Below are 25013 nucleotides of genomic sequence, written 5' to 3'. Positions count from 1 at the left end.
TATTGTCAATCCGGTTTGGTAACATGTGGTAACATTTTGCGAAAAAAAATCTTGCGCTTGGAGCTTTAAATATTGCAATTGAATATTAAAATATTGAGAGAACAATTCATTACACATATTAAGGCTTGAGGACAGTGGGTTGCATATAGATTTTAAATCTCCCTCTTTGACTCCATCGATTCCCTTTGCGTCTGTGTGTTTAGAAACCTTGTTGAGTAGATTTTATTTCTCTCCTTTCCTCTTCTTTTCCCGGAAACTACCAGGAAATCAAAGCGAATAAAATGACGGATGCATTAGAACTGACTGTTTCAAAGAACAATATAAGACTTTATTTTTATCGCGACAATATATATGTTCTTATGTACTAATCGTATCTAAACTAAATTATCTCGACTTTGTCTCGGTAGATTTAAGATTAAATCTTTCAAAGTCAAAATATTCCATGAACAAGTAGCGGTATACCATTCCAAGCGTTGCAATTTTCAGTAGTTTTCCGATATAAAAAAAAGACAACACGAAATTTTGACGAAATTGTCAGGTGGGTTTTTCAATATTCATCACCGTTTCCATGAAAATAATTCCAGCCCTTAAATAGTTTCTTCTCTATAGAGAAAGTATTGTTGGATTGATGAGCTGTTTGGATTTTTTGACATTTTATTTGTCAATCCAATACTCCTTGTATTGTTTAAGGGCCGCTTTAGAATTCATAGCAGTCCCGACAAGCGACGCGAAGCGAAACGATGCGAAACTTGGCAAATCGCACGGAGTCGCGCGGCAGAGCTCCCTCCATTCAAGTTCAGCAGAAAAATGACTTGTATGTTTCTCTCTGGCTTCACCCATAGTGTCCGTAGGATAGTAGTGCAAAGATTCCGCTAAGAATCGGCTGCAAAGTCTGTTGAAACAGAAAGGCCAAATTCCACAAAAAGAATGTAATGCCAAGACTTTGCTTTACAACATAATTAAGATTAAATTGTCAACAGTGTGAGATAAACATAAATAACTAAAAAATAGTTTTCTAAACGCAGTAAAAACAGACCTTCTGCGAGGTGTAAAGCCTCATTTGGGTTGGATTCTGAGACTGAATTCTAAAACTAATTTTTAGAACTGAATTAAGAACCTGGATTCAAAACTTTATTTAAGGTTTAAAATTTAGTTTCAGGATTCAGATTCTGAGTTTAGTTCCAGAATAAAAATTCGAACAAGTTTGGTCTACAGACTCTCATAGTAACAGACTAGTCCTAGATTATTATGTAAAGCACGATCGTTTAACTCGAGTAGAGTAATTATAATCAGAGTGACGACAGCTATTCGTTTAGAATGACAGCTTCCAGTTCCAAACGAGCAAACGGCTTGTCAATTACAATGTAAAGCTAATGGAATGTTTTGAATTGTTGCCAACATTACGGATGAGAAGTCGTCATTCTGGTTATAGACACTCTACTCGAGCTAAGACAAGACCTGACAACTGGCTTCTTACTCTTCCTTTCGAATCATCCTTCTCGTCATTTTCGCCCTGTGGAATAAATACCAACGTATCGGCTACAATGTAACCATATGCTTATGCCATATTTTCATGCTAAGAAAAAAATATTTATTTAATTTAAATTTTTATACTCGATTTTTGATTTGCAATAAACATGAAAAATGTTTGGTGAATACATTTTTTTATTATATATTAATGCTTAAAAACATTTAATTGAGCTTTGATGACAAAACACGAAATATCTCATGTTGAACTCAAAATCGATTCCAGGGTTGACGTATTGCCGGATCTTTTGGAAACCGGAAAAAGTCAAATTTTGATAGAAATGCTTAGTGCGACCACAGTGTGGAACACAACAGTTCATTCTTCTCGTAAAACTAAACACACTTTCGAGTTTACACTAATATACCAAATCTTTTTTGCTTACACTTTAATTCACTTGAAAGAAAAACTACTTGATGCTGAATTTAATTACACAGTGCTGCAACTATAAACATTTATTACAAATGAGATTGAAAAAGAGTAAAACATTCTCTGAAAATTTTAATAAACTTGTTTTCTGATTTTCTTTATACTTTATACAAAAGCAGCCCCCCCAGTTGTCAGGTCTTGTCTTAGTCATAAATCAAATAAACATAGATTTCCCAGTGTAATACTAATGTAGTTGAGCAACCCGTGACAGCAAAAGCACCGTCTGGTGGAGAATGGGTGCGTAAATGCTCCTAAAATGCATGCATAAAGTTGCCTGCGCATTTAACAAAACCACAGTAGCTAATGGAAAAAAGTACACCCGTTTCTCACTAGAGGTGCTGTTAGTGTCACCGTACAGTCGGAAATCTATGTTTATTTGATTTATGTCTTAGTACTCGAGTAACGAAAAGTTTCGGAAATAAGTTTACCGTGTATGTTATCGCCCCTGCAGCTGAGATTACATAATTTTGTGTATACCGGTGTACACCAACCTCACCAGCGTTTTATTTGACATCTACACGGAACCGCAAATCAACCTAATTTTAAGTACATTCCATCCAATTTGGGGGTTTCGTTCAATAACCTAATTTTAGGTAAAGTGGCTCTAGGTAGTTTTCGTAAGACACGTGCAAAAAAATACTCAAAGATGAGTTATATTTACTCTATAGTTGAGTCATATTGACTCAATTTCAAGTTAATACGGTTTACTTAATTTTAGCTTATTGAACGAAACTCTCGCTGTTGGGTGGTTTTGCTCTTGGTATTTTGACAACAATTGAAGGAGCGAATGAAAGGAAGTACTCAAAATTAAGTAAAAAGAAGTCAAATAATAGGTAGTTTTTATTTTCCGTGTAGGAATCCTATTTATATGCAGAGAAGCCAGATCTGCAGATTTGTCTGTAAATTACAGATTTCGTACATAGTGCTGCTTTGAAAATCGAGTTTTTCGCAAAAATTCACAAACTTTTGAAATTGTCGCGACCTTTGTTTTGCTTGTCAAATCAGTTTAGCGTATCATACTTTATAGAGAAATGGCTCAGCATCACAGCCAGACATACTTGCTGACTGCAGATTTTTTTTCGGATATACAGGCTTTTCCAACCCTGTCTGAAGATATTTGAAATTTTTATTTGGCATCTCTGTTTATATGTGCGGTATATTAATTTATGCGAATGTTTGGTTTCGTACAGTACAACACGTGCTTTGGTTTAATAAATTAGGTTTTTTAGTGAATTACCTGATCTTTACTGTCAAAAATGGGTAAAATCAAAACCGAAAAGTTGGACACCGACATGGACATGTCGGTTGTAAAGGAGGAAGACACATATGACGAAAAACTTCGTAACGCAAATGCTATCTCCCAGCCGATGGCTTCTAAGAAACTTACAAAAAAGATCCATAAACTTATTGAAAAAGGTAAGCTTTGGTTTAAAATTAGCATATTCCAGCTAGTTCATCATCGGATTTCTTTTTCATAGCATCGAAGCACAAAACTTACCTTCGGAACGGTCTCAAAGATGTCCAAATTAGACTTCGTAAGGGAGAAACAGGGTAAGTAGCTTGTTTTCATGTCGAAACCGTTAATAGAAAGTTCAATTTCGCAGTTTGGTCATTTTCGCCGGAGATGTGACACCTGTAGAAATTATGTGTCACCTGCCAGCTGTTTGTGAGGAACGTAATATTCCCTACTGTTATACCCCAAGCAGAAAAGATTTGGGCGCAGCGATGGGTGTGAAACGAGGAACCGTTGCTATGATGGTCCGTGAGCATCCTGAATACCAGGAACTGTACGATAAGTTAAAGGTAGAATTAAACGCACTTCCGATCCCATTATAATCGATATCAACCCTAAGGGTAATGTATTTTCATTTTTTTTTTGGTTATATTTTTATACCCTGAACCGTACATGGCGGCATTATGTACAAACACTGTTTGAAATAGAATAACTTATAATTTTAATGAAGCCGAATCAATATAATTACTAATGAAATCAAAGCGATATAATTGCTATTTAGTATGGGCCTTCCAGTGTTCTTATGATGATTATTGTACTGGAAGAAAATCAATGTGTTTCTGGAACTACCGAAATTCCTTGAAAATGTTGCCTTCAAATCTATTGTACAGCTAATTGTGATGCTCATGTTTATAAGATAATTTCTTTTTCTCTCTAAAATATGTGCCAACATTAGCTGTTTGAGGTACAATTGAAAAAATGAAAGACCAATTCTTCTCAATCAATTTCTAATTGTTTTTAAATGTCAGAAACAATGTAATCTGATGATATGCTCAATCGTCAAGGATTCATTTCTTTTCATTCAAAATATCAGAAACTGTGTTGTCAATTCATATATATCAACTAAATAGGTCAGCTAACGAGTAAGCTAAACGTCGATTTTATTTATTCAGGGGTTTGATTAAAAATCGTTTTTGTGCTATGGGTACATGACCGTTTTCACTATTATCAACGTTTCCTCTTCGACTAGTCCGTGCAGAGCAGTTCAAATTTATCTGCTTCGTGCAAATGTGAGCCCCAAAGCAGCCCAAAAAAATCTTATAACGAAAGCAGCTACAGCAACGACGAATCAATGGACGAATGCGCCATTAGTCCTTAGTCATCCAAGTCTTGCTAAATAGTTGTTATCAAGAATTCAAACAAATCTTTGACAGTGTTGTAATATTTGAATTTTATTACCGTCACCGATTTCGTACAGTTGATAATTGTTGTGTTTTGCAGTCAGTCAGTATTATTGATGTTAATGAGAAAAATGTCAAGTATTGGTTTTTTTCATTTTTCAAGGTTTCTTTCTAATGTTTTTTGTAAGTATAGACTAGAATAGTTATCAAATGTAGCACAATCAAGAGCATATTTGACGATAATCTATAGAGATTCGAATCCTGTGTACTGTTTTCATTTTTCTACAATGTAAAATTGGGCTATTGAGTCGTTTGTTTATTTTTTCACTTCACATTATCAAAAACCACTCCTTTTGCTTATCTATTTACTATAATCAGTCTTGATGAGCGCTGAAAAAGTACATCGGAAAAATCAATAACACACATCACTGATTATCGGGAGAAACTGCAAAAAGAGAATATTTAGCATAAAAAAGTTTCAAGATCTTTTCGATTGCATTACTTTTTGATAAATGTGTTGTTTTAGTTATTGTTATTTTTGTCTTCCCGAAGAAATAAAACTGTACGAGTTACATCGTGCGAATAATTTCAATCAGAAACAGCTTTTCCTGTTTTTTTTTATCATGAATAATGAACTAACTATATCTAATTTGAAAAATGTGTCGAACTTAAAAAATTCGATTTTCGTAATTTCAATTTATTTTCTTTGTTACACTAAAAGTAGAGCAGTTTACATACACACGAACATTGAACATTCGACGTTACTATTGAGTTTGTGCTTTGGTTTTTTACTTAGAGCGAGTTCATGACCACGATTAAACATTCCACATCGACAGATATCTCGTATTAATTATAAATAACGTTATGCGACATTTAGTACGAATTGTATATCTTAAGCGTGGATTCAACCAAACAACTGTTGTGAATGGAAGCTAACACAATAATATCGTATGAGAAGTATAATTTAATATTTTGATTCATCTTCCTAGGGTGGTGGGTTTTCGTCGAGAGATCCCTCTTGTTCCCGAATGTACTGCATGAATGGAGCTACTCCACGTTCTTGAATCGATTGTTGCCGGAACATTGTACTCGGTGGATTTTGTTGGGTCCAAATTCCATACAAACCTGAGTTGGTCAGCTGTTGATGTGCAGCTGTCGGCTGCTGTTGGAAATTCTTAAACAGATAAAGTATACCATTGAGGATGAAAATTAGAACATTGCTAATGATCAACTGTTTTTGGTTATACACATATTGAAATAATGGACAGGTAATGAATATAAGGTTTTTTTAATTATGATAAATATTGGAATTTTTTGTTGCAGGTTCATGTTTCGCAATGTAATAATTTGAAGTAAAATTTGAATTCATAAAACCTGTCCGAAAGAAACTAAACGGAAAAGTTCCGTGTTATTATTCAACATGTAATGCCGTCAATGAACTCTTAATCATCACCCAATGGATGTGGTTTTCTTGATAATATTCAAAGTAAGTGCAATAACCCACTGAATTCTGTTCGTTAATGTATTACTTTAAGAATGTTAAAAATATATTGTATACATTTATTTGGTTTTGTAGCGTGTCATCAAATGGAAACGAAAAATGCCTTTTAAATAACAAAAGCTACTGGTTACAATCAATATTCAATGATCCTGATTGTCGAAAGCTAAATTTTGTTTTCGTTAAATCGATCATTACAATACAAATAAAGTTGTATTTATGAACGTAAAAACATTGATCACTGTTAATATTTACCGCACAACTAGGTTCCTCTACAAATGGTGGTCCTATGCTAGTTGGTGGCAACGATGGAAGCCGATAGATCGGTCGACAAGATAACAATTGTATTGCCTCCACCAAGCCATCTTGACTAGTAACCGAAGAGTGCCAGGTTGAGTCCGGTGTTGTGCTTTGACTACGATCTCCAGTTGATGATTTTTGGCCGCTGGATTGTTGCTGTGGAACGGCAAGCTTTGAAATGGGCATTATTCGAGTTTGATTCCAGTGAACTGTTGACTTGTCTGCCTTGGCTTCCCATGGCATAGACCAGCGGCGCATTTGACTTTCGGCATCCAGTGTCGATTCGGAATTGACTTCACCAGCCGCTGCTTCGGACCAGCGTCGCTGACCATTTAACGTGAACAATGGAAAATTCAACGGACTTCTGGATCCGCGGTAAAATGGAGCTTTCATGCCAGAAAGGTGTCCAGGATTCGGGAGAGGACCTCGTATATTATCTAGATATCCCTGAATTGGGCTTGGTCCACGAATGTCATGGGGTGATGGTCCACGTGTTTGTTCGTAAGCTGTTGTGCCGTGGTCTGATGATCCCTGGGTTGATATCGAACCTCGGTCATACAGTCTAGCTTCCTGTATTTTCATTCCAAAGTGTGGAGATGGCGTTTGAGAACGTTGGTCACTTCGGGCTATAGCAGCAGCAGCTGACATTGGATGCTGAATCATCGGACATTCCGGGTCATGCGGAAAACCGACTTGAGTTTGACATTGATAACAACACATTAGTTGTGCAAATGAATCGCAAGATGCCACACAAAACTGATGTTGGAGATTGATCATGGTTTGTGCATTATCTTGAAGAATAAGCTGATTATATTCTCTGAGATGCTGCAATTCACCATCCTGATCCACTGAGCTGAGGGGCTGTGTTTTGAAATCCTGTAATACACTAACAATGTGTGATTTCACTGTACTTGTTGCAACCACCGAAGCCCGAGCTAAATCATCCCAAGCTGTTATAAACTGGAAAGCCATATGTGAAGGAATTTGCGGCGTCACGAAAGGTTGTTGCTGAGCTTGCTGTTGTTGAGTTTGAGTTGATTGGTCGAGAGTGGCCCATGGCTCAAGAGCTGCAATCGATTGTGCCAGGCGATAACCGGCCGCACAGAAGTTGTTCATGATTTGCAAATAATTTAACCATGCTCCAAGACATTCACTAACAGCTGATTTGGCCGATCCTTGCGAACTACTAGAACTAGTCGAAGGTGATATGGATGAATTACTGTATGATAAGACACCGGAACCAAGCGAGCTGCGGGGAGTGGTCTGCGGTTGAGCCAGTGGATCATCTTGGTCACTCATTATTGAATCGCTTTTCTCTTGAAACTTGTTACACCACACAATGTCTATATAATATCATTTTGGGAAATAGGGTGTAAAACTCAATTCAAATTACAATAAAACTTATGTTTAGTCTACGCATAAAAGATAATGTGAAAAAAGTTTACAATATACTTACTGTCCAGAGATGAAATATTCATGGTTCATACATATATTTACATGTAATTCAAAAGTTTTCAATATGTTTCGAATGAAGAACTTGAGTATTTCAACAACATTATACTGCTGAATATTCTGTAAACTTTCATATAATACATTATTCTCCATTCAGCATTCAATTGATATTAGGAAAAAGATAGCTTTAGTTTTATTTTATGAATCGTTTCCTTCAAGGCCAGAGATCAAAATAGAAAATGTTGACAGGTAGTCTTATCTGTCAGTAGAGTATCACAACAAATGATATTCAACAATACAAACATTGTAGTTGAAATAAAAAAGTGATAATGTTGTCTTAAACTGTTGAAACATTTATGGCCGTATCGAAATGGATAAATTGACTTCTATCAGTGCGGCATTGTTCATGGCAGCCGATGTTTGTGCCATAGTTAGTCTTGCAATGCCAGATTGGATTGTAACCAGTGTGGGTGGTAAGTTTGCTGTGATTCGTACAGTTTCAATCAACTAAAATTTCGTATTCTCTAGGAGAAACTCGTCTTGGGTTGATGTGGAGTTGTATGACACTGTACAACCGACCTCAGGTTTGCTTCACACCAGAGCTACAGCCCGAATGGTTGATTGCCCTCATCTGCATTTTCGTGGGCTGTATATGCATCACGACTACTATCATTCTACTTGCTTCCAGTAATTGGGACCGGAATGTGATACCCTATGCCAGATGGGTTGGCTTTACTGCAAGTATGAAGCTCAATCGGTCCCTGGTATTTCGTGCCTTCTAATTTCATATTTTTCAGTGGTTCTGTTTTGCCTGGCTGCTGTGATATTTCCTCTTGGGTTTCATGTAGATGAAATCGGAGGCCAACCGTACCATTTGCCTCATTCGCACCAGGTTGGAATTTCCTACATAATGTTTGTACTGGCTCTCTGGATAACAGTAATCTCGGAATTGTTTGCGGAAAAGGTTTGCTTACCGCAATTTTAAAGCGAGTTGTAATTCGTTATCGCACGCAGTATTCAATAAACAAAATTCGTAGTTTCTATGTGCTGGGATTGGTATTATTTGAATCCTGTTCTATTCATATTTTCTGCTAGTTTTAAGCGACAATTAAACGTTAAGTGTGTGATATTACTGTGAACAAATTGAAATTTATTATTGTTAAAAATATCATATCCTCAAACCAAGAAATTCCCTTTTACAGAACTTTCGCATTTACTTCTATGAATCCAGCTTTAATATTTGTTAGATTCATAGAATCTCAAAGAAATCTGAACATATCTAAAACATATGATTCTTATCCAATATTTCCAATTTCGAAAATATGCATGTATTTGATTGATGTTTTGTGCGTGATTGTCAGATCAACACACGCACTAACACTTGAGCGCACTTTATAGTTTTAGTATGTGATATCAGTAGAAGCATTTCTTTCAATAGAATGAAAGGAAGAGCAGAAACATAAACAAACTAATTTCACCGGTGCACAAAATTGTTTAGAATGTGTGGTAGTGTACAAGCTGGAAAGTTTATGCTTGTAGTAATTTCAGAAGCAAAAATATGTAAAGTGACGTTGACATGATTGCCTCTGCCTATTTGGGATTTTTGTAAAAAATTAAATTAAAAAGAATTGCTTCGTCAAAAAAGATGCTGCTTTTAAGTCTAGTGACATTGTTGTCACTCGTGCTGAATGGAGTTTTGGCTGAAATTGCTTTCCAGAAACCAAAAATTTTAATTGTCACTTTGATTCGCAACAAGGAACATACACTGCCGTATTTTTTTTCTTTTCTCGAAAGTTTGGACTACCCGAAAGGTCGGATCTCTCTATGGTAAATATTGCATACGTTATCTGTTGTTTTATATTCACTGTTCATTTCAAACTTTAATGAAAAGGCTTCGCTCCGATCACAACCAGGATAGAAGTATTGATATTACCAAAACATGGTTGAAAAAAGTTTCCCGGTACTATCATAGTGTGGACTTTGGTTACCGGAGCGACGAAGAAATGCGTCCCGACGAAGGTAGTGCTTCTCATTGGTCCGAACAACGATTTGCGGATGTAATTCGGCTGAAGCAGGAAGCCCTCGATAAAGGCAGGAAAATTTGGGCCGATTTTGTTTTGGTGAGTGATAACATTGATACAAAGTGTTAAGATAGTATCTTTAATTCGGTTGAATATTACACAAACACACTAGCTTTCTCATGCAATAGAGCAATGCTGACTGCAGACATAACGTTTTTTGTTTACTCTGAGAATTGTTTTATTACACGGAAAGATACGTTTCGTATACTAGATTCGTGTACACTTTTCAAATTTTGAACAAATTCATACAAATAAACTCATCTAATCCGAATTAATATTCGGATAATCTCGCTTAGTCCCTCCTAATCTTTTTTAATCTCTGCTAAACTTTTTTATTCTTACGCATTCCCTCCTAACCATTTTTGAAATCCACTAAAACTTGCTTGAGTTCATACAAAGTGATCTGATTTAAACTAAGTTGTGTAATATACTCAATACATTGTTTGATGTTCTGGATGTCTAAATTCTTTCGCACAGATCGAAAATTACAGCTACTATTTTGTTGGCTAGTGACCTACAACGGAATATTTTCTATATACAGTTTGGTCTAGTCATCTCAGTTCCACCGTTTACCGTATACAAGGTGAGATGAAAAAACTGCAACAAAGTAAAACGCCATAATTTTTTCATTTTTTTTTTAATTTTATTGAATGAAAGCAAAAAATGTCGGAAATAACATCAAATTTGAGAATCGGTTTAGATTTGTTCGAATTGGCCACCTTTGGCACGAACTATGGCCTTCAAACGGCCAATGAAACCATCACACGCTGCCCGAAAGTGGCTCTGCGGTATTTTGTCCCATTCTCGGCGAAGCGCTTGCTTGAGATGATCGACACTTTGGTATTTTTTAGTGCCAACCTTGCTTTCCAAAATACCCCAGGCACAATAGTCCAACGGATTGGCATCCGGAGATTTTGGTGGCCATTGTGCGGTGGAAATGAAGCGAGGAACCTCATTTCTTAACCATTCTTGGGTGGCGCGTGCTGAGTGCGATGGTGCTGAGTCCTGTTGGAATGTCCAAGGTCTGCGGCCGAAATGTTTGCGTGCCCAGGGCTTCAGAACTCCCTCCAAAATATTTTCGCGATAGATTTGCGCATTTATTTTGACCCCACGGTCGATGAATACGAGCGGCGAGCGACCATCGGCTGTTATGGCGGCCCACACCATCACCATGGCCGGCTTTTGAGTTCTGGTGGCCAACCGAAGTTGCAAATTTTCAGCTGACCTCTCTGGCAAGTAAACACGATCATTTTGTTTGTTTACAAACTGCTGGATAACGAATGGTTTCTCATCGGAGAAAACCAAATTCGGCAGTTCACCACTTTCGGCCAAGCGAAGCAACTCTTTAGCTTTTTCGAGTCTAACTTTTTTTTGCGCATCAGTAAGATCTTGCACTTTTTGGAACTTCAATGGCTTTAGTCCAAGCTCATTTTTCAATATTTGCCGAATGGCTTATTGCGATATGTTCAGCTCACGAGCCATTTTTCGGCCACTGCGACGCGGATTTCGTTCAATTCGCTTCTTCACTTTTCGAACCATTTCTGCCGATGTTGCTGTTTTTTTTCGTCCACTTCCTTGACGTCGGGCTACGCTACCAGTATCACGGTAACGAGCGATGGTACGAGACACAAAAGATTTATTCACTTTTAAATGCTGGAGGGCTCTAACGATAGCCACTTGTGGTTTTCCAGCCAAATGCAAAGCAATCACACTATCACACTTGAATTCCATCACAAATAACTTTTTTTCTGAAAAATTCCCACCAAAATGCTTTTGTGCGCTTGTAAATAATATAATGAGCTGTCACTAGAATAAATCTGACAGCTATGGGACGAGCGGTTTAGAAATGACAGCAGTCTGAAGTTGGTTGCAGTTTTTTCATCTCACCTTGTATATGGAGAGATGAGATTAGAGTGAGATCTCCTATTGGATGCAAGCATAGGATGTGAAGTAGAGCATTCGCTTCGAATTTTCGCATCGGCATAACATAAATATTGTACATTTTTTTCTACATTTCTTTTGATGTTATATTGTTTCTTAGAGCCGATCCAAAATTATTCCATCCGAACCCTTTCTCTATTCACTCTCTCTCTGACCGCTGCATTACCGAGACAGGGCCGCACTCGGTACCACACTGATTACATTGCAAACCGTTTATTGTAGACCGAGTAATCTGACAAATAAATTGACTGAACTGAATCATATAATTTAATGTCTTAGTAACGCACACGGATACAATGAGTATGGGTATACTTCTATATGGAATGAAAATGCGTGTAAACCACAGGAAAATTAAGTACCCAATTCGAACTTCAACATTTTTCGAATTTAGTACATTTTGCAGATCGCGGATCGAAAAAAGCTGAGAACCAAAGAACAGATCAGTGTTAGTATTTTAATAAAAAACATGTTTTCTTTAATATTTGTTGTCGCTAATGTTCTCTTCATTAAATTGAAAGACAATAAGTGGTCTATTTCTCTTGTGGCCAGATCCTATTTAACACTGTACCGAATAGGTTGTTAAGATACGTTACCATACCAAAAAATATTAATTGAATCATAATTTTTTTTGCGAAAACTAGTATGTTTTTAATTCATTTCATCATTACCATCGCGCAGTATATAATATAATAATAAAAATATTATTCATATTACACGGAATAAAACATTTGAGTTCACGATTAAAGACAGTATCTTTAATTCGGTTGAATATCACACAAACACACTAGCTTTCTCATGCAATGCTCACTGCAGACATTAGGTTTTTTATCTGCTCTGAGAATTGTTTTATTACATTATTATTGTCTTTAACATCCTTAGCTTGGAAAATTTGTAGCCAGAAATTATCTTGAAATTTATGATGAAAAAAATGACTTGCAGCTTGGTGCTTGCGATGGTTTTCGGGAGCGTGCATTTTCCATGAGCGGTGGTTAGAGCAATATAAAATAATTCCTGAACTGAACACCCAACATAAATGTTAAAAGCCTCTTCTTAACCAATTATGTACTAGCGTATGATATACCATACGCAAAAATATCGGTTTTTCAAAACATGTTTACTGAGGAATTACAAAACCAACATCTTCACGATAACAAAAAGCAGAATAAAAAGCTATACTACGCAACTTGTTGCTGTTTGTTTTTATCATTTTATTATATTTTTATCCATGACCCCTGACCTACTAACTAGGCAAAAAAGGCAGTGCAAAAGTAAATCATATATTGCTTTGTATTTTGCTGACATTTGTATATATGATATATCATATAATGGGCTAATTTCGTTTAGAAAAGGTTCCTAACAGTGTTTTTGCGTTTCCCATATTTTTAAAACATAATATAGAGGAATTGATGATATCAGTTCATTTGATTCAAATTTTAAAACCCCTGGGTTATAAAGGATTAATCTAACTAGTAGTAAATATTACCTTTCGCTTATCATTCAAACAGTTTCATTAGAACTTTTTTTCATTTTGATAATTTCGGACACAAATGGGGGCTGGTTTTGTTCAAAAATTGATTCGGGTAGTTCACAAATGCGTGCTTCTGCGCTTACGTCGCTTATTCGATAAAATTACTGATTTTGTTTCGGAGAGAGGAAAAAACAATTTGTCGTTTACGTCACTTTTACGATTATATCTCCGAAACATGAAGTGTTCGTCATTTGATCTTCGAACTAGATTTACAACTCAATAGCAGTTTTTTGATGAACCTAAGTTTGTTTAAATCGCCACTTATACCGTCATATCCCTGGAAGTAGTTTTCAAACAAGCTTAAATTTGATAAAATCGGTTCAGCCATCTCCGAGAACATTGCGAGGAGAGAAAAAAAATGTTTTGTCGATTACGTTACTTATACCATTATATCTCCGGAACTAGAAGTGAGAGCCATTTGATCTTCGAACTTAGTTCATAGCCTAAAAATAGCTTTCAAATGAGCCTTATTTTTAAACCGGTTCAACCATCTTTGAGAAAAGCGAGCGGCTCAAGAGTGTCGTTCAAACGAGCCTATGTTCATTAAATCGGTTAAAAAAATCTCAAATAAGCACGTAAAGACTTCTTGTCGAGCTGAATTGATTGATATATAGTATATTGGAAATTTTCTCACAAAATTAAGCTGGAATCGATGAATGTAAACATCGGCAACCTAACCCAGTGTCCACCCTAACTGCTGTCAAACCGTTTGTTTGAATCTAGTTTCGAACCTAGTTTCAAAATTGTTTAACTGAAAATCGAGTCAGTTTCGAACCTTGTTTTGAAGGAGTGCATCGAAAATAAGCTATCCACAAATTATTCTGTCAAATTGTGACAAAAAGCGATATTTTATTCAAGCTAAAAATTTGTATTTGCTTTTTGTACAAGCATAATGAAAATCTGATGAAATTTTAGTTATTCCTTCACGAATTTTCGAACTTTTGATCGAACGCTCTTCATCAAGTTACGGACAAGTGTTGCATCACATTTTTTGGACGCTTGAGCCCAATTTTTTTTAACTCCTGCATGTTCCCAGCTGCTTTACCAGTCTTCTTGAAGACTTCACGATTGCTCAGTAACGTTTGATGGGTCGAAGCTGAGGGCAATTTGGTGGATTGATATTTTCTCAACGAAATTTATACCCTTTTCCGCAAGCCAATTGATAGTGAGCATAGTGAGTCGACGTTAAATCCGACCAAAACAGTGGAGATGTACTATGCTTCTTATATAACGGCAGCAATATCTTCTAGAGACACTCAGATCGATAGATTTCTGCATTCATAGTTCCGGTTATGTAAAAAATGGTTGACTTCAACCCACAGGAACATATTGCTTGCCATACCTTTCGACGGAACTTCTCCACATGAATCGACCTGTCCGCATCGCTCACAGCCTTCCCAACGACGAGAGTAAAGTATTGTGAACCTGGAAGGGTTTCTGGATCCTCCTTTACATAAGTCTCATCGTCCATCAAAACTCATGCATCCGGACACTGCCAAAGACGCGAATGCTGCTCACTTTTTCTGTTCTCACTTTGTTTCGAGATTTTCTTGTAGGTCTTCAGGTGATTTCGCCTTTTGATACGCTGGATCATTCCGGCACTCGTTCCTGCTTTTTTGGCCAAATCACGCATTGACATTGATTTGCTCTTCATGATTAGAGATACCACTTTCTGGTCCAGTTTCGGGTTGGAAGGTTTGCCCAGATCCCTGTTGCTAATTGCGAAACCAACACAGTTTCGTTAAAAGAGTTTGTTTGATGAAATTACCCTGGGGCAATTTCAGTTGTCTCAAACGAAAACGACATAAGTAATTCCGTCATGATAAATATAAAATAAAGCTTTATGCTCGGTAATTGCAGGACGTGATTCGTCGGCTGATCCAGCGACTGCCGATATTTCCATTTTTCTTTCTCACATCTTATTTTTCAAAAAACTACATATTAGTTCTGAAATATAATTTTTTAGCCATGTTCCGATGTTTACCTGCGTGAATCACAGCGCCATACTTAATTTCGTGAGATAATTACAAACACATCCAAAATCGCTCTATATCGCCACCAGTGTTAATTCTACATCGTATTGCCACCCGTCCATTTAGCATCGTGATTGAAAAGTACTCAAAATTAAGTAATTTTCCGGTATCGTGTATCTGTTAGAAATTCGTTCCGGAATGATGCACTCAGAAAAATCCTCACTTCAATGCTACGTGAAAACGTATGTGATTTTTATCCATAGAACTTTGTGCTGTAAAATTTATTTCATCTGAAGATATTTGTAACCAGAATTTTACTTAATAGTCACATTGTTTTAATGTAATTGTTATTCTAAAGTTCTATATTGAATCCTAATCATGTATATTGGTACTAAAAACTAATAGATTACATAGTCTGTTGGACATAACATTGCGATAAATTTTGTTCCCACGCAGATATTGTGAAAATTTTACTTTTAAATTCGTTTCTGTTGAATCACTGGTGAAAAATATCAAAAATACAGAATGCATTGTTCTAAATCCTTTCTCGAAGCAGCTAAACTGAAGCAAACATTGTTCCCTTTAAGGAATGCATTCAGCTGGAACTAGTAGTTCAAGATCTGATTGATGTGCTGGAACACAATCTAGAGGTTTTGCCTTTTGAAATCCGCTGTAGAAAAAAAACAAAATTGTATTGTGTTTCAGTTTCGTATTTTTGAAGCAGTTTTTGTGTTCCAGTTTCGTATTTTATTTATCCTAAAATCACTGTGATAAATACCTAGAAGGGTCAAAAGGGATTTGGCCTATGTTGTTTGCTCTAGTGTTTTCAACTGACGCCATATTGCGAGCACAAAATGAACATGACAAAATGAATTCAAATAATTGCATGACACATAAAATATATGTGACAACAGCAATAATTCTGACATATGGTTCATTTCATGTTCAATCATGATCCGCTGGTTGTTAAGAAGATCACGTCAACTCCGATGACAAAGCAATTTTGGAATCTACGTGTTTTTTCAAATAAGATTAACGTTTGGATTTTTTTGAGTGTGAATTTCCATCGAAACAGAGCTGCCAACTGTTTTTTTTTTCAAAAATTTATATTTGACGGTAAAATCTATTTCGATAGTTTTAAGACAAAAGGGCCTAACTGCAAATGAGAGACTCTGTTTACTTTCTCTTTTGATGAATACGGATTATTGTAAATTCTCTAAAGTTTCCAATATAAATAAAACGAACAAGAGATCTGTACAGTATCTATCTCGAAAAATCAATTTAATGAGGATACTGATTTTTCGAGCAAAAAAAAGTACCTTTAGGGAACCAAACACAACAACTGAAAATCGGTATTTATCTTGAATTATCGGTATTTCAAGAGACATATCTGTATACCTGTATCGAGTCAAAAATCGGTGTAAATTCCGATAAATCGGTTTAGTTGGCAGCGCTGCATCGAAACGACCAAAAATTTCCTGTGGGGTTATTTGTAGAGATGGGAAGTATCGAATAAAATCAGTTATCGATAATATCGATATATCGCAATTAAATATCGATATTATCGATAAATATCGATATTTGTCACCAGATGAATCAAAATTTATTAAAACAAGAAAGTATATCTGATTGCAAAAATAATTTTAAGTTCACAGCCGAACATATTACATTTTCAAAAATTGAAAAATCCCTGGACTCAAACAAGCCGTGTTTTCCGCTGTTGAATTGACTCTTTCAGCGGCAACTGATGTTGCTAGAATAATCAAATGACGCTGTGCAATAAATTTCTGTGTAATTTTCCCAATAAGAGAAAATATTTGATTTCTCTGGTGCTTGCTCAATACATAGCATACACGCTGCCAACAAAATACTTAACATTAAGTACTGTTCGCCCTTTAGAAGAGTTGCGTGCAGGAAGTCAATTTTAGCAGACCCTGTCAGCTTGGAGCGAAATTAATCTTTAGTCCAATAACGCCATGCACGGCATCACATTCAACATATCATGTCTATTGTATGGGCGCGTATTATTCGTGTGCGCCAAACGAATTTGACATTTCTCTCTACTACTTCTATGTACACGCTTAGAAAAAGTTACTCAAAGTCTGAGTACTAGTTACTCATTTTCAAATGATACATGGAAACGTCAAAAATTGAGTAGTTATCATCAATGATTTTGAGTAACTCCTACTCTAAATTTGAGTTAACCGCAATAACTCGTTTTTTTTGTTACTATTCGCAAGATCAGTCTAAAAGTTGTAATAACCATTTGTAGCAACAGGTTGTATATTTTGTTAGTGAGATCGCGTATTTCGAGGGTGACGTGTCTGCAAAAACCGGAATGATCAGCTTCGTGTTGTGCTTTAAAATGGAAACGAATATGCTCAAATGTCATTTATGAGGAATAAGTGTATGATTGGTGCCTGAACATAACTGACATGTATGTTAATTTGCGATTGACACACTACTCCAAGCAACCACCACTTGATATAGTATTGAGTTCAATTACTTAATATTTTAATACAATACACTCAGAAAATGAGCAATTTTTTGCAAATTTGGTATATGTGAAATAAAATTTCACTCAAAATTTGAGTGATAGTTACTCTATTTGTGGTACATGTACAAATAAAGTATTACTCAGTAAATGAGTAGATTTTACCCAAATATCGTTTCCAGTGGAAGAACTCAAATTTGAGTAACTTCGGAGTTACTCTAAATTAGAGTTGTTCCACTTTTTCTGTAGATGAGTGAGATCTTACTCATGTTTGAGTAACTATTTTTAAGCGTGTATGAGATTCAATGCGGACTCGCCTGAGGGTGCCATGCTCGCTAAAAAGGATGTTGCCAATGATTTGTTCGTGAAATGTGAGAGCTGGATATTTAGTTAATATGATGCCTTTGATTTTGGGTAAGATTTGATTTACGTATTTTATAACATAGCCTATCCATAGCCATATAATAGCCTAACATAGCCATATAATATCTAATATTAGATAAAAACTACACGAGCGAGGTAATAATATGAAATTATAATTTTACTTAACTCCATGGTTGCAATATCGAATATCGATATTTTTTGTCAATGCTCTGAATTATCGATATCATCGATATCGTGATAATATCGATATTATCGATAAATATCGATAAGTTTCCCATCTCTAGTTATTTGTATTTTTGACGTTTCAATGAAATATAAACACGAAAGTCGCTTTTTATCGTTAGATTGTTAGTTTTTGTTCCTTAGTTTATTTTTATATTCAAATGTCCAGTCTATAGTAATTTCAAGTGCGATACGATATGACCTCAAACGGTGGAGGTGATTATTTTCCCACAAATGTGACCATCTTACAGTATCTTCTCGAGAATGACGCAACTAACGTGGTGTCTAAATCGTCAGTTAATGGATCGACTACTAAGGAAATTAACAGCGATACCGTGGAGAACTCGGTAGAAATTAATAGTATTAAAAATCCCGAACCAATAACCGTCTATGAGTGTCCGAAATCTGGTTGTGGAAAACATTACCTTCAGTTAAATCACCTCAAAGCTCATGAGAAAATTCATTCTGGAGATTTGATATGTAAATGGGAGCCACACCCAAAGTCTTCGGAGCAAAGGAAATCGAGCGGGAGTGGTTTGAGATTTCTGTTGCAAAACGAACACTTGGAACTGGTGTATGAAGGCAGCGATTCTCTGACAGAGAAAGCAGAAGAGGAAAATGAATTTCATGAGTCTGAAAACTTCAATAATGATGGTTCGAGCGTTTCTGCTGATGAGGAAATTTACGATTCTGATCTGAACGAAGTACACTCTGAAGACAGGTCGAAACGATTGATCCATGTTTATGATGCTGATATTAATATAGAGGATAATTTCATCATTCTAGAAGAAGATCCCGAAGATTATGTAAAAATTTGTTCCTTGCGGGATGAGTCAATGAGAATAACATCGACAAAAGCACGAAAATATGTGTGTCCATGGGGTGGATGTGGGAGAACTTATACTAAATCATCACATGTCACTACTCATTTACGGGTACACACCGGCGAGTTGCCCTTTGCGTGCACCTGGGAAGGATGTGACTGTCGATTTTCGCGAGCCGAAACATTAACACGTCACTTCAGAAAGCATTCTGGTGAGCGAAAATTTCTATGCCCAGAATGTCCAAAAAATTTTATTCGGAGTGATCATCTACGTGTCCATATGAAACGGCACAATATCGACAATTTTGTAATAGAAAAGGTAATTAAAAGTCCAGAAAAGCCTAGTTCCGGTCGACGAACATCAAAACTTGTGGCAATATCTACTAAACAGACCAGTAAGTCAAAACGGAAATGTTCTACATCAACCCAAAATCACAGTTCCGCGCGAAACTATCGTTGTACACATCCCGGGTGCAACAAAACTTACACCCGTGCTAGTCATCTGAAAGCTCATACAATTCTTCACGGAGACACACAACCTTTCCTTTGCCCTTGGGAAGATTGCGATCGTTCGTTTGCCCGTTCATTCGAACTTTCACGCCATAGAAGGCAACATACCGGAGAAAAAAAATTTGTTTGTCACATTTGCAAGCAGGCGTTCATGCGAAGTGATCATCTGTCGATGCATGTCAAGCGACATATTTTTAGTGTGGTAAATGTTTTTTTAACTCTATTGTGATCTATCCTAATTTCATTTTTATATTTCATTCTAGCATAAAGAAGACGTTATGAATGAAGAGAGCGAGGTTGTTTAAAACGGTGTATATAAAGAGATGACAAAGATGTAACTAAAACTTGTTAACAACGAAAAGAAAAGTATATATAATGATAGAATAAAACTCGGGAAAAAATTAACAATTAGTTTATAATTTGCATTATTAAATTTACGCAGTTGCTGAATGCTCAAGTCTACACCCAATGAATTGTGCAATTGACATTTTTTTAACGTTTCTAGTTTAGCAACAAGACGCTAGATCTAATGAGTTGTTCTTCGATATGAAAGCAACTGTCTTTGAAAATGAATAATTAGTTTAACTTGGTAAACGAGTGCAAATTACACTCGAAGCCTGTAAAATTCTGTACGAATGGAATATTGCGTTATTTGACAAGCTGAGTATGCGCTTAGAAAAATTTACATCTTTATAGATGCACATAAAATGAGCTTCGCGATTCGCTTACATTCACGACTCAAATCATGTATAGATAAGTTATGTCATTAACTTCACAGTTCATTCATCTGAAGCTAACATCGATACAGATGCAAAATTGATTTTTACATGTTAATAGAAGTAATATTGGGTCATCAACGAAGAAATTACGGCATGCCTAAATTTACGTCAAGCGCAAATTTCGTTTTTCTAAGAGTGTATAGTTATGAATTGTATTGTTTGAAAAATGTTGTCACCTGTAAAATTCATGATTTCTTTCTGTGTATTACATATTCTTGGATATAAATTTGTGTGAAATATGACGTTCCATTTATGTGCATCTTTCAAGATGTAAAATCGAAAGATTTTTTCGAACTGCGTATTATAACTCTGCAATAAAACTAATCCATATATTTTTCCGATGTTTTCATGCAGCGTTCTTCATTTCCAACACAACCAAATATAGCTTGTCTCGTCTATATTTATGCATCGTGGTCTGTATATGTGTATATGTAACGCAAATGTGCCCTCGAATTCCTCAGAGATGACTGAGTCGATCCACAAACATAGACTCAAATTTTTTGATTTTCATCAGGACCATACCTCCGGTTCCGGAATTATAGGGTGATACGTGCTAAAATGAGAAAAGTATGGCTCCATTCTCTCAAAATTCTGACTTCCGGTTCCGGAGATACAGGGTGATTATTGAGAAAATTTTAAGAGTGTTTTGTCATAAGAAACTATGAAAATGTAAGTTTCTTATATGTTATTGAATTTCTTTGGTTTGTAGAATTCGGTATTTTATGATCTAATAAACTGAATTCAGTTTTACCAGTCCTCGTTTTTTTTGTAACAGAAATACCTGGAATAGAAATCAAACACTCTAGAACTCACTCCGATTGCCCAAGGATACCTACACCTATTTTCACAAACATAGATTCGAATAAAAGGCACAGACTAACAGACATGACAGTATGAGTAAATTCTTATTAAAATAATTTTTCGTGATGCACTAGTTGGTTCCCCCTCGTTTGTCAACACTGATCAACTGCTTACAGGGATGCCTGATTTCATCACAGACTAACAGACAGGACACTCAAATTAGATTCTTCAATCATTTTAACGGTCATTTCGAATATTCCTTTATTTGAGACAGTACTCTCATGTGTCATGATGGCGCCACGTTACCCTATCAATAACATTCTGTCTGTCATCTAGACTTTGTTTATTTTTTTCATTTACCAACAGAGTTGCCATCCATACAGAATTACCTGTTGTGTATTGATTTGTATACGTCCATGCGAATTTCATGCAGCATATAGATTTAATACATATTGCCAAAACTATATACAGAATTGTGCCTACTTCTCATCCTTCAACGCAATACAAAATCGAACCCGTTTTGTTACAATATTTACTTGCTTGTGGTCTGCCGCCACTTAATTTCTGGTGAAAACTACCAACACAATAAAAAATAGTCTAGATGAACAACGTTGAGTCAAATAAATGGTCACCTTCCAACATCGCGAATATAATTTATTGTGACGATTTTTCAAATACTAGATACTAGATAGATAAAACTACAAAAACATTGTCTTTCGTATAAAGAAAAGTCATGCAATCATTGTGAGAATCGATCTACACAGAAAAAAAAAATTTGTGAATTTACATATATTTTATGCACATATTTGGAGCAGGCAATTAAACATAAGTTTACTTTGAAAGTTTGTACGTTTCAATACAATTTAATCGCAAAACTAAGCAAGCGTTAATTGAAAGATACACTTCTATTTATTGAAAATTCAATGCAATCCAATTTAGTTTTGCATCGTTGATGGTTTTCAATCAAATTTTCGATCCAACACATGTCTATTCCATGTTACTATTGATTTACATTTCGTGTAAATTTCATTATTTTTTTCTATGTATGTTAGGGTGTGCAGATAACGAAAAATGCTACTCACTTTTCAATTTCAAGTGTTTTTCTATAAGTTGAAAAGGTAATGATTTTGCCGAAGGCATTTTGATTGCTAGTAATATTACAAAGCGGATACAAAATGGTTTCCAACCTTTTCCTCCCTGACAATCTAATCTCTCAGGTATACCAAGACCGTATTTGTTGTTATCAGTTCAATAACTAAAAATCAATAGGAGGATGGGTATATCGTGATGGGTAAGTCGATGCCTTTCACGCAGTCCACCTAGGTTCGATTCCCAACTCTACATATTGGGTCAGAAAGACCTTAAGTTTAAAACCTTTCAATATAACCGGAAAATATAATAATCAATAATGTTGATGCCAATTTAGTAAGTAATAATTAGCTAAACACAAAGTTTCAAAAGTACTGCTTTGTTACACTTTTAAATAACAAGTTATATATTTCCTCGTTTTAATGTTATTGAAACTTGATTTTTTTATTAAGCTTCCAGTGTGTCACACGTCGTTCCGCTATTCGTACCATTTTTAGAGTAAGATACAAGTAAAATTATTTTCTTGTGCTGTGGCAACTACGTGTAGTAACAAAAGATGAAATCGATCCTTTGCCTTTATGGGATAATTTAGATGCCACCACTTTGAAGAAAGATGAAGAACATACTGCCGATACCGAAATAGATCTAATCACACCTTTTTAAATGAATATATTGTAGCATCTTAGTGATAGAGACATCTAGAACTTTCAATTCGTTAGATACTGATCAAGTATAAAATCTAGAACTTAGCTTTGAAATAAATTTATACCTCTTCAATTCTCATAATACAACAATGTTATTATTACAGTTTCTCGATGCGGATGCATTCATTACAGATTCACAAGCTCTATCCAAACTAGTTGATCTAAATTTGCCGATCGTGGCGCCAATGCTTCTGTCCGATGGCCTGTATTCTAACTTTTGGTGTGGAATGACAGCTGATTATTACTATCAGCGAACCGATCAGTACAAGGAAATCCTTAATTATGACAAAACCGGTCAATTTGCTGTTCCAATGGTACACAGTGCAATGTTGGTGAACATTAACGTGTTACAGTCGGTGAATTTAACTTTTGATCCAAGAAAACTACCACCAGGGCAATATGACGGACCACTAGATGATATCATCGTTTTTGCGATGTCCGCTAAATATAGTGGAATACCGATGTATATTTCGAATGCTCTTGTCTACGGTTACTTACTAGCACCTCTGGAGCAAGGAGATGCGATTGAAAAAGATCTGGAACAGTTGACCAATATCAAACTATTCATCATCAATCAATATGGAGCTCTCAATATCAAGGAAGATATGAAATCCTTTGTAAAAAGTTCGCCAAAGTGAGCCTTGAAACGAAAAGCTCTGATGAGAAATATTAAAATTTTTTTATCTATTTTCAGAAACAAGTTAGATTTGTCCCACATTTATATGATAAATTTGGAAAGACGATCCGAACGACGTAAGAAAATGCTAAACAATTTCGATGAACTAGGTTTGGAGGTGGAATATTTTCCGGCTGTCGATGGCAAGAAACTGACTGACGATGTTCTCCGTGAAATAGGCGTAAAATTTCTACCAGGATACGCGGATCCATTTCATCAGAGGTACGTTACCTGTACGCTATTCATACATATAAATATAATAACTTTCATTTTACTGAATTTCAAGCAGACCAATGACCATGGGCGAAATCGGTTGTTTTCTCAGCCATTACTATATCTGGAAAAAAATAATCGAACTCAAGCAAGAAGAAGTATTGATTTTAGAGGATGATATTCGGTTCGAGCCGTACTTCAGCAGACGTGTTTATCAACTTCTAAACGAAGCTCGAACTATCGGAGGATGGGATCTAATTTATTTTGGTCGTAAACGGTTGCAAGAAGAGGATGAAAAATGGGTAGACGGATCTAATACAATGGTCAAAGCAGGGTACTCGTACTGGACTTTGGGTTATTTAGTGTCATTGAAAGGAGCGAAGAAACTTCTCGAAGAAAAACCTCTTGAGAAGTTAGTTCCAGTGGATGAATATATTCCCATAATGTTTGATAACCATCCAAATGATTCATGGGCAAGGCATTTTAATAACAGGAACTTGATTGCTTGGAGTGCAGCACCATTATTGCTCTATCCAACTCATTACACTGGGGATGATGGGTACATTTCGGACACTGAGGACTCGATAAGAATTGACAATGTCTTAAAGGTTAGCAATAATACAACGGACATTTTGATTGAGAAGAAAGGAGACAAAGAACAGCTAAATAGCAATTTGTTGTTCGATTCGTCCGTAACTAAGGACGATACTGAGCTGAGTGTTAAAAATAGGAGAAATGAACTATGAAATAACACGATAAAAACAAATCAAACGAAAGTTCAAAATGATTTTACTGCGACATCGCACAAATGACAGTATAGCGCAAATTAAAATGATAAGAAGAAAACAAATGGGTTCTATCGACTTTCTGAGAGCAATGAAATTATTACCAAATATGATGTGCCTTATTATACGAGTTTAGTTAATTTTAATAAATTTTTATAACCGAACATTAAAA

General features: G+C 35.8%; 5 protein-coding genes across 6 annotated transcripts; 4 read left to right on the top strand and 1 right to left on the bottom strand.

Moving 5' to 3' along the window:
* The first annotated feature begins 3098 nt into the window (after positions 1-3098).
* Positions 3099-3917, top strand: LOC131436243 (H/ACA ribonucleoprotein complex subunit 2-like protein). The gene is made up of 3 exons (XM_058604868.1): positions 3099-3370; positions 3433-3505; positions 3559-3917. The coding sequence occupies exons 1-3, from the start codon at positions 3211-3213 to the stop codon at positions 3788-3790; spliced, it is 465 nt and encodes a 154-aa protein (XP_058460851.1). The 5' UTR covers positions 3099-3210; the 3' UTR covers positions 3791-3917.
* Positions 3918-4613: 696 nt separating this feature from the next.
* LOC131436240 (uncharacterized) lies at positions 4614-8031 on the bottom strand. The gene is made up of 3 exons (XM_058604864.1): positions 7843-8031; positions 6342-7729; positions 4614-5762 (listed from the first exon to the last, which is right to left on the bottom strand). Exons 1-3 carry the CDS (start codon positions 7862-7864, stop codon positions 5574-5576), a joined length of 1599 nt encoding a protein of 532 aa, XP_058460847.1. The 5' UTR covers positions 7865-8031; the 3' UTR covers positions 4614-5573.
* Positions 8032-8083: 52 nt separating this feature from the next.
* Positions 8084-8981, top strand: LOC131436242 (uncharacterized protein C16orf52 homolog A). The gene is made up of 3 exons (XM_058604866.1): positions 8084-8311; positions 8367-8579; positions 8636-8981. Exons 1-3 carry the CDS (start codon positions 8209-8211, stop codon positions 8821-8823), a joined length of 504 nt encoding a protein of 167 aa, XP_058460849.1. The 5' UTR covers positions 8084-8208; the 3' UTR covers positions 8824-8981.
* Positions 8982-9275: 294 nt separating this feature from the next.
* LOC131436239 (glycosyltransferase 25 family member) lies at positions 9276-25013 on the top strand. Of its 2 annotated transcripts, none has more exons than XM_058604862.1 (5): positions 9276-9665; positions 9730-9958; positions 23272-23801; positions 23862-24065; positions 24130-25013. In XM_058604862.1, the coding sequence occupies exons 1-5, from the start codon at positions 9484-9486 to the stop codon at positions 24800-24802; spliced, it is 1818 nt and encodes a 605-aa protein (XP_058460845.1). In that variant the 5' UTR covers positions 9276-9483; the 3' UTR covers positions 24803-25013. The 2 variants fall into 2 exon arrangements, with proteins under 2 accessions (XP_058460845.1, XP_058460846.1); XM_058604863.1 differs by having other exon boundaries at positions 9278-9665; positions 24133-25013.
* LOC131436241 (zinc finger protein 595-like) lies at positions 18536-20217 on the top strand. The gene is made up of 2 exons (XM_058604865.1): positions 18536-19996; positions 20058-20217. Exons 1-2 carry the CDS (start codon positions 18659-18661, stop codon positions 20097-20099), a joined length of 1380 nt encoding a protein of 459 aa, XP_058460848.1. The 5' UTR covers positions 18536-18658; the 3' UTR covers positions 20100-20217.

Source organism: Malaya genurostris, chromosome 3 (genome assembly GCF_030247185.1).
Source record: "Malaya genurostris strain Urasoe2022 chromosome 3, Malgen_1.1, whole genome shotgun sequence".
Taxonomy (NCBI): domain Eukaryota; kingdom Metazoa; phylum Arthropoda; class Insecta; order Diptera; family Culicidae; genus Malaya; species Malaya genurostris.
The sequence above is the reverse complement of the archived record's forward strand: the minus strand, read 5'-3'. Positions and strand labels throughout refer to the sequence as shown.